We start from the raw sequence: 14264 nt of genomic DNA on the forward strand, positions 1-14264 counted from the left end.
CGCCACCGAGAGATAGTCATCTAATAGATCCAGGTCCTTTTCCAGGGTATTTTGTTCCATTTCCAAGCTGTCTTTTTGTGACACACGGGGCAGGTCATCAGCATAAGCAAACTTCCGCGATGTGGTTTTAGGCAGGATACGACTCAACCATCGGTATTTTCAGACCTATGACAACTAATACTAGGCGGTGTTGATAGTGTGGGAAATCCGCTAGCACGTACCGCTCAGCGGCCACTGGGGTACTGTCTATTGCTCTTGTTGTGAAGTCTAGGTCCGGGTTGTGGTCATTTCTCCATCAAGCTGATTTGAACGTTCCTTTGCCTTTGTTAGAAACGACTAAAACAGTTTTGTTCCTATCTACCCAGTCTATGATCGCCTCCCCGCTGGCATCAGATTTCCAATATCCCCAGCTGGTATGGTGGCTATTCAAGTCTCGAATGTAAAGGAATGGATGTTCCAAGTAAGGAAGTCGTAGAGTAGGCCAGCAGCTACGCGGAGGCTTATATATGTTGCATATGCACGTTTCGCCGAATAGAATGAATAATCGTGGTGGCGATGTTGTTGCCATCGATATTATTTGAAATCACGCAGTAAGAGAAGACCAGCCGTATGTCGAAGTTCTATATTGTTTATGGTATATCTAATGCTGCTACCAAATCAAATCCCGGTATTTTACTGTTTAGCGAGTTGGGCATTATCAGCGGTGTATATCCTGAAGGAGGACTATGTCAACACCGTTGTCATGTAATATTTTGCTATTAGGGGTCATCCATTAATTACGTCACACGAATTTCTAGGTTTTTTGACCCCTCCCCCCCCCCCCCCCTTGTCACATTTGGTCACATTTGGCAAACCCCTCCCCCCTAGTGTGACGTCACATTTTTTCTACGATATCGCCAAATCGAATTAAGTAAGTACCTAAGTATTATTAATATTTTATCAAAATATTTTTGACGATATAAATATTAGTAATTTTATAACCCAAAACTGCTTAGGAAAGAAAATTAAAAGAATAAAAACCATTATCGTTTTAAATCCTTGTTATTTAAATGTACAGCGAATAAAATAATTAAAAAAAAAATTCTGTTACTGATGAAGTTAAAGTGACGTCACAAAGTTTGTGTCTCCCCCCTCCCCCATGTCACAATATGTCACATTTTCTTGACCCCCTCCCTCCCCCTAAACGTGTGACGTAATTAATGGATGACCCCTTAAGGCATTCCGTTTTAGAATTGCTGACTTAGTAAAAAAAAATATTGATGGATTTGGATTTGGTCTTGGTAAAGATAAAGTAAATAGAAATGTCGTGGAAGACTTAATATCAAAGCATTGACCCTAAAAATACTTGCTTATTTTACAAATTATACGTAAAACGAAATCACCGAAAAAACCGGAAACCCGGTTTTGCAGTTTTACAAAAACCGAAAAACCGGTTTTCTAAAATACGCACGGTTTTGTGACCCCTAGTTCCAACTGATTAGATGAATAGGTAGCTGCATCCTTTTCTGATTTAATAAAAAAATGTCATGGCTAGAGATATACCTACAAGTTTAACGTTTTGATTTGTAATGGAACACGTGCAAGGGATTATGCATGCACTTGTGTGGTCCGTGCGATAACGCTACCGCGGTGAAACGTACATTACAGTGATTTCAATCGTTCGCTATTCTCGTTCTGTAAGCATTTTAATAGCTGAATTTTTTTTTTGTTATAACTAGGTACCAATAGCTAAATAAAATTTATATCAATATTTGTTACTAAATATCAATATCAATCCTGTTACAATTTTTTGTAGACCAAAGTCCACAAACGCACACGGACATTTTATTACAAATAGGAATTAATGTAAATCAGTGTACTTACCAAATTTTGAGAAACGTCACACCTAAGTAAATTCGATCACAAAGAAATGCACCTGCGGTGATATATTAATTTTAGGTAATGCTTTTATTTTTTATAAACAGTGCTAGTGTTAAGCCGCCCAACTATCAATTGAGGCTACACGTCACAGAATCAAACAAGTTTGTTAATATTTCCAGGTCGCCCACCAGATGATCTCGTCGACGCGTTCCCCGCGCGGGTTCACGGTGGCGGCGCCGGCGGAGGAGGCGGCCGAGCCGCCCGACGCGGCGCGCTACGACCTGATGGCGCGGCGCGGCAGTCGCAGCCTGCCCGCCACGCCCGCGCACTCGCCGCCCGGCAGCCCCAACTCCCGCCGCAAGAACAGGGGCAACCGGTAAGGGAATTGAAATAATAAAATTGGACGTTGCCGTTCCCTTTTAACTATAACCAAACCGTAGAACATGTGCCCGAGTAACATCGTCGAGATGAATACTTCGCTGACGGCATCATCGCTGTTATCTTAGGCCAGAACCGAGACCAGAGTATAGCAGGTTTTTCTATCGCACGAAAACGCTTAGTTACTAAAAACGGTCGGCGATCTAACTCACAGTAAGTACTGATCAATCGCAACTTATTCATAACATTTTTTTCACTAGCAGCACTAGAAGTGCTTTTCTATCTGTGGATTTAATTCACCCCTTAGTGTAATACAGCATTAAGATGTAGATAGACACTACGCCAGATACAATAGAAATACGGCTCTATGTACAAGCCGACACTAAATAGTGCCCATTACCGTGTTTATAGTCGCCATACGATACCGAGAGTCTTGCGTATTCTGTCCTCGATGTAGAACTAAGTACATTTTCATAATAACGTTAGTAAATCACAGGACCAATTGTATGTTGCGAATGTGTTTGTTAAAAAAAGTGTAAGAGATGACTATGCTTACCTATGCCTTCTTTTTGCAGCTACTTCACTTCACCGTTCGAGCCAGCGGACGACGCGAGCCACCGCTCCTGGTTGACCATGGCGCTGCTGGGCTTCAAGAAAGATCTGACCACTTCCACATCTACACTCGCCGAGGAGGACGCACTCGAAGCCAGATTACACGGTGAGTTACTTAGCAACAACTCGGAGAACAGGCAGGAGGATCAACTCGAAGGTAATACATCGAGCCGGCAAATGACGCGTCATCATAGACGATCGCGAGTTACCGCTTGTGGTTGACCATGGCGCTGCTGGGCTTCAAGGAAGATCTGACCACTTCCACATCCACACTCGCCGAGGAGGACGTGCTCGAAGCCAGATTACACGGTGAGTTACTTAGCAACAACTCGGAGAACAGGCAGAATCCACTAAGGTTATTACATCGAGCCGGCAAATGACGCGTCATCTTAGACGATCGCGAGTTACCGCTCGTGGTTGACCATGGCGCTGCTGGGCTTCAAGAAAGATCTGACCACTTCCACATCCACACTCGCCGAGGAGGACGCGCTCGAAGCCAGATTACACGGTGAGTTACTTAGCAACAACTCGGAGAACAGGCAGAATCCACTAAGGTTATTACATCGAGCCGGCAAATGACGCGTCATCTTAGACGATCGCGAGTTACCGCTCGTGGTTGACCATGGCGCTGCTGGGCTTCAAGAAAGATCTGACCACTTCCACATCCACACTCGCCGAGGAGGACGCACTCGAAGCCAGATTACACGGTGAGTTACTTAGCATCAACTCGGAGAACAGGCAGAATCCACTAGAAGGTAATACATACGAGCCGTCAAATGACGCGTCATCTTAGGCGATCGCGAGTTACCGCTTGTGGTTGACCTAGCGCTGCTGGGCTTGAAGAAAGATCTGACCACTTCCACGTCCACACTCGCGAGGAGGACGCACTCGAAGCCAGATTATACGCTCGGTGAGGGTAAGGAGGTAAGAATGCCAAGGCGCTAAAGGGTAGGTAAGCGATGTTGCGGGTTCAAGTTCTGCCGGAAGCGTAATTTTCTCCTTTAATATAAAATTTGGAATATCGCTTGCAGACCTTTACGTTCACGCGTTTATGCGTTATTATTTCAGAATTTTGACCTAGAACTTGGCGTTTATTAGTACTCTGAACTAAACCATCTATAACATTATACTACGGCAGACTGGACGGATAGTACGCCATCGCTTTTAAACCTTATGTGAGCGTGCCATAAACAATAATGATTTGGTAATTTTTCAAACAAAATTAACCTAACTTCGCTTTCCAGGTTCCCTCGCAGAATCAGTGGAGAGCCTCGGTCCAGCGCCCCGCAACAGAGCCGCCCCCGCCTCCGCGGCCTCCCTCGCCTCCTCCCTCGCCTCCTCCTCCGCCTCCGCCTCCGCCTCCGCCTCCGCGGCCGCTGCAGCCGCCGGCCCCGCCCCCGCCGCCGCCAAGCCCGCGCCCGCCTTCCGCCCCCGCCCCTCCGAACTACGGGAGATGAACTTCTGGTCGCCTACATCTATGTAAGGCTCCAACTTGAGGAGTATCTCGCGAATCTTACTTCCTCGTATATCGATTCGTGAGCTTTAAAATTAGGGGACTCAAAAACCCTAATGTTGACGTAAAGTCGATTTTAAAACAATCATTATGGGGATATAAGAATTCGTAACGAGACGCTCCTTGGTTAGGTACCGCTACGCTGTATTTTAAAAATATACCTATCTATTTAATTATCTATTTAGGTAAACGTGACTCGCTGCATTTACGTGCAGTAAAAAAGTGTACAGATCGATTCACCAACACTTATGTGAGGTTGTACTAATCTATTCATGCCTTAGACCATATCGCCGGCTTTTCTAGTTTTCCGTTGTGACACAATCATCTTGGTCTTAGCACAGAATAAATAATAGTACTAGGTACAGAAGACTCACTCTAACAAAACGCATCGGTTACGATCAGCACAGATATGGCCGGTGGCGACAGCGCCACGCGCGGCTTATGGCATTCCCCAAAATTGGTGTGGAACGGATGTGCTTTTAGCTACCTGTAGCAAAGCGACGAAATCGCGGAGTGAGCAACGCCTGGTCTTAGCCAGTTATCAATTAGTTCAAGTATGATAATCACACAATTAGATTTGTCTGATAAAGTACTTATTTCGCCGTTCAGATCTTTCCATTTCCATTCTAGTAGTTTTCCTCGTATGAAGGTCAATCTGAAGTAAACATGTAATTTAATTAGCTGGCTTATCTATAATAATGATGCAAAGTAATAGTATTATTAACACATGATCGCAAGCATTAAGGAGCTATGAAAATATATAACTGCGCCAAAGAATAGGCCTTCTTTGTTATTTTTCTTATATATTTAATAATTATAAACCTGCAATTTTGTCTAGCAAACGAGGACGCAAAATTTGCAAAACACTTACAAAAGTATGAAATTCTTAAACTGGCCACGCTTAAGCCGAGCTTTTGGCGCAGGTATATTTCGTGCATATATATTTTGTACAAATGTCTCGTTTTTACTGTCGCATACAATTATGTTACTATTTAATTATACAGCTTGTTTATAAATTAAGACTAGTTATATTTCATTTAATAACATCGTTGCGTCACCGAGGTTAATAGGGACCGATATCATCGCCAATTTTAAGAATTGTCGTTGTTATGCAAATGAAAACCCTATTCATAACTGCATAAGAGTGTAAAAGAGTTTATGCCTTTAAGGAGACGGTACTAGAGTGTTCTTGATTGACTGGTCGTATTGATTTCATGAGGTTTTGTCTGATATTGTACTAAATTCTTTGAGACCATTTTGCACTAAAGTTGTAACAGAATGCTACATTTTGGATGTTATACGGTGCCAAACATAAAAAATTATAGATTGTACATTTATTAAAGTTATATATCAGCGTAGCGAGTAGGGTATGAATCTTCCGTTTTAGATTATTCCACTATTTTTAAGTCCTGTGTGTTGTGAATGAATTGTTACTAGAGTCCGTCTAAGTTAAGTTTGCACCGACTTGAATATAACAAAGTTAGAGAGTGTCATTATAACATATTTTCCATTAGAAATTTGAGATTAATGACTACATTGTCACACTTTATCATTACAAATGCCATGCAGTGTTAGCTTGGTGCGACTTTTATTTTTCTGATAGAAATGACTGAATGATTATGACACATTTTTTTTATTTTTAAGTCAAATCACGTTTTGATATTACTATTGTTTTAATCCATTTATATCATCAATTCATTTATTATAGTATCTGAGTATCTAGCATAAACTGGGATAAGTCGATCATAGTTATAGATTTTATTTGATTATTACTTAGTTATAGCGATGTTGTAACTTTGGATAATTAATGTTCGTCGGTTTAATGTAGTTGGTTGAACCAATGTTCAATTATATGCTTCATTATATGTTAAGCTAAATTATGATGACTTTTTTCAGTGTAATATATACTTATTAGTGGGTAGTGGCCATGCTATTATCACAGTATGAATTAACGATTAGTTAACTCGATAATACACCATAACTCATGTTAAAAACAAAAGCTATCTAGTTTACATTTACAAAATGATTTTAATGAATTCTGAAATTAATGAAATTTGTTTGTAAATATTATCGATTAATACACTTCGTTTTTAACATTCACTAATTCATTTAATTTATACTCAACACTACTTATCGAAGAAAGCTTTTCCGAGATCATATTGCAATATTGTATACTCGGGGGCGATAGAGAGATTGCGGTGACATTGTAATCCCGTGCTAAAGTATGATATTATTTTTAAGTTATTCTGATATTGAATGTTATATAACAACTAAAAATTAGACAATTCAGTAAGAACTTGAGCAGAAATCATAAAGTAATCTTAATTCTTTTCTTGTTAAGCATAAGCAAAAAAAAAACGCACATGAATTGTGTAATGTTGAAATAAATGTTCTTCTCCACAGAATGATCTATATTATTTTTTAGTAACCTTGTTTCAACGCATTCCACACAATTTTAATACAAGCTTTTATTTAGTTTCACCGGTCCCGTTGTCTGTGCGTCTGTAATCAAATATTGCAAGTTAAATTTGACACAATTTCTGGTTTCAGATTGAGCTGAAATTTGGCATACCTACATTTAGGGTGACAATGCAATATTATGATACCATCGAGCTGATCAGAGCTGAGACAGGAGGTGGCTATGGAACTCTGTGATAAAACAACACAACCTAATTGTGTATGGGGTATTTAGAATTGTCTCGACGAGTATTACTTGCCTGTGGAATGAAAAGTACAGTCGGCGATTAAACCAAAAATGAAATAGTTGGCAAAAACTTATTCATAAAACATCGACGATATCCCAAATATTTCCAGAACGAACCTACAACAATTTTAAACCGACATCAGACACAATAGCGATACAGATTTAAGATTTTTTTAATGCTTATTGTACTGGTTTTGATACGAGATATTATGTAGTTTGAGACCCTTGAAGGACGTAGGATAGTTTTTATCAATCTTCATCATCATCCCACGACGAAGTCGCGGGCAGAAGCTAGTTCAAAATATTACCGTGAATATAGCCAACTTTGCCACCAGGGGAAACTTTGCCCAAAACGACAATTTTAAGGGCTTCAAATATAATGACCACCAAAAAATACTTTGGTACCCTAAATAAAAAAATCATGCTTACAAAAAAAAATTACTGAACACCAAAAAAATAAGGCCTAAAATTACAAAAGTACCACCATTTTAATTACAACTGCACTTAAAATTGTATTCCGAATACCAAATATATTGAATGATCACCAAAAATCATTAATGATCACCAAATCTTGAAGACCAAATTAATGCGATATTTTCACCTAAATAACCAACCTATTTATGATTACCAAAAAATGTATACATATTACCAAATAAAGTAAAATGATGCCAAAATTACTAGCTCCTCCCGCTCAACCCCCCCGTACCCCGCACCGCATACCTACCTAACCTAACCTACTTTTCTAGTAGCATACTGAAATGCTACTAGAAAAGTAGGTTAGGTTAGGTTTGAACTGCTATCAGTTAAGTGGGTTAGGTTAGCACTGCGACGCGTACAGAATTAGGTTTGAACTGCGACCCTTACAGAAAAGAAACGCTACTAGAAAAGTGGGTTAGGTTAGGTTTGAACTGCAACCCTTACAGAAAAGAAATGCTACTAGAAAAGTGGGTTAGGTTTGAACTGCGACTCTTACAGAAACGAAATGCTACTAGAAAAGTGGGTTAGGTTAGGTTTGAACTGCGACCCATACAGAAACGAAATGCTACTAGAAAAGTGGGTTAGGTTAGGTTTGAACTGCGATCCATACAGAAACGAAATGCTACTAGAAAAGTAGGTTAGGTTTGAACTGCGACCCTTACAGAAAAGAAATGCTACTAGAAAAGTGGGTTAGGTTAGGTTAGAACTGCGACCCATACAGAAACGAGATGCTACTAGAAAAGTGGGTTAGGTTAGGTTTGAACTGCGACCCTTACAGAAAAGAAATGCTACTAGAAAAGTGGGTTAGGTTAGGTTTGAACTGCGACCCTTACAGAAAAGAAATGCTACTAGAAAAGTGGGTTAGGTAGGTTTGAACTGTGACCCATACAAAAACGAAAAGCTACTAGAAAAGTGGGTTAGGTTAGGTTTGAAATGCTACTAGAAAAGTGGGTTAGGTTAGGTTTGAACTGCAACTGTTACAGAAATAAAAAGGTGACGAAGTGGATTAATTAATTTAATAGGATAACGATATATTAAATATTTGTACATTTTTAATTAAAATGTGGTTACAATTGTGGTGGTCATTTACTATTTTTGGATTTACAATGATTATTTTGGAGTCATTTGCTTTAATAGGATAGCTCGATTTAAAAATTTGGTTATAATTTTACATTAAAATGGAGTTCTAATTTTGGTGGTCATTTACTATTTTTGGGTTTACAATGATTATTTTGATGTCATTTTCTTTAATAGGATAGCAAGATGTAAAAATTTGGTTATCATTTCGCATTAAAATGGGGTTTGAAATTTGGTAATCATTTACTATTTTTGGGTTAATAATGATTAGTTTGGTGTCATTTCCTTTAATAGGATAGTAAAATGTAATAAAATTGGTAATCATTTCACATTAAAATGGTGTTATAATTTTGGAGATCATTTATTATTTTAGGGTGGTAAAATAGATTTTTTTGGTATTAAATTTTACTAAATCTGGTGATCAGTTAAATAGCAGCCAATTTTAAGCAAATTCGTTAATGTAGAAAAATTTAAAATACTTATGGCCACCCTGCTATTTTTAGCAGAAAATAGGTTAAATTTGTGACAAAACTACACCAAGCATGTGCACAACTTGACTTGGGAATTTTCAGCGAGTTGTCAAATATAGGGTATATTTCGGCGGGTAAAAAATTGTTATAAAATGAATGCATGTAGAAAAAAATTGAGAACCCTTTGACAAATATTTCCGAGTTTCAGTTATAAAACATGAAGCATAGATTATGTTCATTGAGGTTTAATCTAAAAAGGCCTAAAGACACAAAAGTTTTGGCGGTGGGCAATGTAATCCGGCAATTTACAGACCTATGGATGCCAACATTGCCCACCACCAAAAACGGCTTAGGGTTGTCACTTTTGACAAATTTACCCAACTTCGCAAGTAAAAGAAGGTTATGTTTGTACACTAAAGTAAGTTTATAAATATATACTGTATTTGATTGGTCTTATTATCCTTTATTTAGATGTTTTATCCCTTTTACGCATGAAAAATACAGCAAAACTCACATTTTAGGCCATTAAACTATTGTAACAGGTTTTAGTCTCTAAAGTGACAACCCTAGCCTTTGTAAAATGCTTAGGTGAGTCTTATATGGACAAGGGCAAAAACGGGTAGGCAACATTGCCCACCCGATTTATTCAAAAGTTTACATACTTATCGATAAATTATTAACAGGGAATGGTAGGATTTCCCAAAAACTTTTTGTGATTCTTAGACATCATCATCATAAGAGCTGTATTTCAGCACCAAATTGACGTGGGCAATGTTGGCCACAACCCCGGATATCTTTGCCCGCCCTCTAAAACGCCAATAAAGTGGGTAAAAATAGGATATAAAAAAAATTTCTTCAAGTAAACTGACGCGGTTGATTACAATGGACGTGCTGAGCAAAAAAAAGTCATACGATGTCATATATGTTTTTTGAGAAATTCGTGTTTTTTCGAAAAAAGCGGGCAAAGTTGGCTATATTGACAGTACTTCTACATTAAGCGGGTACTAACTAAATTTGAATAATTTTACGGTTTAGACTCACTTGTTTTTAGTCGCGCGACATGTTTCGGAGAGCCTAATAGGTCTCCTTTCTCAAGCACTGATCGTGCGAACAGCATTCACGACGGCCGTGTATCGCGTACAAATCGAGTTTAAATTCGATTACTAACTAAATTATTATTTATTATATTCCATAAGTCCGTGCTGAAAATGTAAACGGTCAAAGTGTTAACTTATTTTTAGAGCGAGTAAAATATAACCGTTTCGTATTAACACGATTACGAAGGCTATTTACGCACACAAATATGCTGAAACTATTTAACTTACTTAGGCTTGCCTACATTACCTCATGAAACAATTTTATTTCATTTTTGTAACAAAATGGGGCGCTTTTTCTGTCGCGTGACCAAGTCTCGTGTATTTTTATGATTACTAAAGCAATGGCCACGTTTTTTATCGCTTTACTGTGTATTTGTATTAATTGTTCACTACAAGATACAGCACACGTGCATTCTTGACCAAAGTTTTGAGTTTGAAGGAAGAACCTGGTCCTACGAGTGGTAACCGTGCCCCATAACTCGTCAATTAATAAAATTACCTATACATAATAAGAACACGTTAAACCAATTATTTTTCAATACAATCTCGAAGCAGAGGTAGGTTAGTGAAATTGGAACGTAAATCCGGAGCTTTTTTCGAGTGATCCTTACAAACGTGAATTTTCTGGAGATACTAGGCTTATTTTAGGCCTCTCCTTAAGTTTTTTTGTAACAACGGTACTTCAAAATTAGCCAATGTACCTATCTATAAAAATCGGCCAAGTGCGTATCAGGCCAGGCATAATGAAGGGTTTCTTGCTTTCATACAGCTTTTATCAGAAGGGCCCGTATTTACCTACCTTCGGGCACTTAGGTCCATTTCACCTTTTAGAATTAGACCAAGATAAGTCTGCAACGATTTTGACAGTGTGCTATCAATTTCAAACGTCAAACTTCTATGAAATTACGACGTATAAATAACACTTGCACTGCGTATGATATCAAAATCGTTGCAGACTTTTCTTGGTCTAACTCTACCATATATTATTTTACTTTCATATTTTATTTATTTATTTTTTTTCAAATTTTTCGTCCGCCCGTTTCAAAACTTGGGAGGGGGATACAAAAAGTATTCACTCTTTTTAAAAAATTTAATTGTTTTTAAGGAGTTATTGAATGATGTGCTGCTCGTAATTTTTTACTGATTTTTTATCCAGTCTTACAATAGTTACATGTAGCTATGGAGTGGTGATAAAAGTAGCGGCTCACATACAATGTTTTAAATTTCATTGGCATTTAATTTGCTTATAGTAGGGGAGCTTACGATGCTAAATCGGGATTTACTCGAGCGTCATACAGACCTATTGGAATCGAAATATTAGATGATAAGAAGAAAAAAAAGTTATATAAAGTTTTTTTCCAGCGAGCCGGAAAGCGTCTATATTTTTTTTTAAATTTCGGGAGGTTGGTGGAGGGTTTAAAAAATCGTTAAGCAGTTTGTGCGTTTGGTCGTTTTTGTCCACGTTAATGCTATATTTTTTCTATAACTTAATATAACACAAATTTGTAGGCATTTTCTTAATCTGACGAACACAAGTTTGACGCCTAATTTTTACTTTGTAACCGTCAGATTAAGGAAATGTGTGCAAATAATTATTAGATTTAGTAATAGCACAATTATAGCGTTAATTTGGACTAATATGACCAAATCCACAATCTGCTTAGCAATTTGTTGAACCCCCCACCAACCAAGGGCTCAACATAGATGGCTAAAAGGGGTAAAGGTGTCTACACGGGGTAGCAAGATATCATTCATATCTTAATCTGACGCGCTCGAGTAAACACAAAAATCCCCTCTTGGGCTCCCCTACCATTATCTATAGTTTTCGAATTAATTGGATGACATACGAACAGACAGACGGACGGACAGATGGACAATTGGACATGACGAAAATTTTACCATTTTGGCGACGGAAGACGGAACCCTAATAAATTTTTTTATGGAACATTCTCGGTTTGCTCCAAATTTCAAGACTGCTTAGGTACTGCTAGGTACATACAATCCATTTGCTCCAAATTTCAAGACTGCTTAGGTACTGCTAGGTACATACAATCCAGCCTGAAATTCGGGAATCAGCTGCAAATGGTGTTAAAGGTATGAAAATCGGCACGATTAATCTTTAGGCCATTTGAATCAATTTGACCCGTAGCACCAAAAAAGAAAAACAAACGGAAAGGAGTTATAACGTCATCTTTTTTTTGTATGGAATATTAAAAAAAAATGTTAAGAAACCTATCGTGTGTGGTATTAAATGAAAGGGCATTTCGAGCCAGTTCTAAAAATATATCACATTATTATATTTCCGTCACTTGTATTCAATTAAAATTCAAATAATTTTCAAAACATACCAAGTTTGGGCTCCTCCAGATACGAAACCGTTGAATTATTTTTTGCAAAATACCGGGTGTGGCCTGTAACACGAGCAAATAATTAAAACATAGATTGTATTCCTCAAACGGGGACACTTTTGTTCAACAACTTTTAAAAATTATGAAGTATTTAGACTCGCTATTTTTCATACAAAATAAATATTATCTTCAATGGACGCCATCGCCACGCCATATCATTGTGATTGACCTTGCTTGTCACGCCTTAAACATAACAAAATTCGCAATACATTGCGTCTTAGAATAAACTTTAAAGTGTATTAAAAATCAAACCACAAGTTATTTTTAAAAGTCGCTGAACAAATGTTGGTCAGTATGAGGAGTACAGCCTACAGTTTAATTTTTTGCTCATATTACAGGCCACACCCGGTATACCTCAAGTAATACCCAATATCCTCATATATAACCCCAAGAAATTATTTCGAAATTATTTAGTTTTAGTATTTCTTTTTTAAAAATTTTATTATTATAAATTGTGATCTATCAATCTATCAATGAAACGGCCTCCTAGCCTAGTCGATAGTGACCCTGCCTATGAAGCAGGAGGTCCCAGGTTCGAATCCTGGTAAGGGCATTTATTTGTGTGTTCATCATCATCATCACACAAATAAATGCCCTTACCAGGGTTTGTATACATTTGTATATGGGCCCGGGAACGGTGGGTTGGAGACATAGGAAAAGACTGGCAAAACAAAGCAGGAGACCGTAAAATCTGGAGATCACTGGAGGAGGCCTATACCCGGCCTAGGCCCCTGCCTTAACTTACTGAGACAACTTCAACTACATATTCAACCTGTTATGTATGGTTACTTATATGTAGGTAGATGCATAATCATGCGATGGTTAGTCGGAATAAATCTGTCAACCGAACGGGCGTTTCCTTTAGACACCAATCCCAAATTTAACATTGGCTGACGAGGGAAATAGTTTATTTTTGCGGGGAAGATGGCTAAAACCGTAGGAAAAGTCGCGTGCTTCGATATGGATGGTGGAAATTGGCAAACTTATTGTGATCGGTTGGATATGTACTTTTTGGTGAACAAGGTGGAAGATGCCATGAAGCTGCCGACGCTGATAAGCTGCATAGGGGACACCGCGTATGAGCTGATGGTCAACCTGTGCAGCCCGAAGAAACCGTGTGATTGCAAGTACGACGAAGTTATTAAAGTAATGGCTAATTATTTACAACCGAAACCGTCGGTAGTCGCCGAAAGATTCAAATTTCGTCAATGTCGGCAAAGTAACGGACAAACAGTGGCAAATTTTATGGCAGAATTGAAGAAAGCATCGAAGTATTGTGATTTTGGTACTAATCTAGACGATAATATGAGAGACCAATTTGTTTGTGGCGTAAGTAGTGATTTTGTTAGACAACGATTATTTGCAGAGGAAAAACTGACTTATAGTAAGGCGGTTACGATTGCTACTACGCTGGAAGCGGCCGAGCGGGATTCACATGCGATCGGAGATAAGGATAATAATAGCGAGCAAAATAATGTAAAAACAGTGCATAAGATTCAACCAGTCAGTGCGGGTCGTGGTGTATGCGAGTCGTGCGGCGACCCTCATCATCGACAAACGGAGTGCAAGTTTAGTCAATACGTGTGTGACGTGTGTAAAATTAAGGGGCATTTGCGTAGGATGTGCCCACAAGTCATGCGTGGGAGCAGTTACGGAAGCCCTTTTGGG

At 38.5% G+C, this 14264-nt stretch overlaps 1 protein-coding gene across 2 annotated transcripts in view; it reads left to right on the forward strand.

Moving 5' to 3' along the window:
- The window catches only part of LOC134794298 (pneumococcal serine-rich repeat protein-like), a 47288-nt gene extending 40520 nt beyond the window's left edge, over positions 1–6768 (forward strand). The window contains exons 5-7 of one of the 2 annotated variants that reach the window (XM_063766060.1): positions 2040–2236; positions 2814–2956; positions 4095–6768. In XM_063766060.1, the coding sequence (XP_063622130.1) occupies positions 2040–2236; positions 2814–2956; positions 4095–4333 (579 nt within the window). In that variant the 3' untranslated portion in view covers positions 4334–6768. Of the gene's footprint in view, positions 1–2039; positions 2237–2813; positions 3088–4094 lie in introns of those variants that run through there. The other variant, XM_063766059.1, reaches the window with a different exon arrangement.
- The last annotated feature ends 7496 nt before the right edge of the window (positions 6769–14264 follow it).

Source organism: Cydia splendana, chromosome 10 (assembly GCF_910591565.1).
Source record: "Cydia splendana chromosome 10, ilCydSple1.2, whole genome shotgun sequence".
Taxonomy (NCBI): Eukaryota; Metazoa; Arthropoda; class Insecta; order Lepidoptera; family Tortricidae; genus Cydia; species Cydia splendana.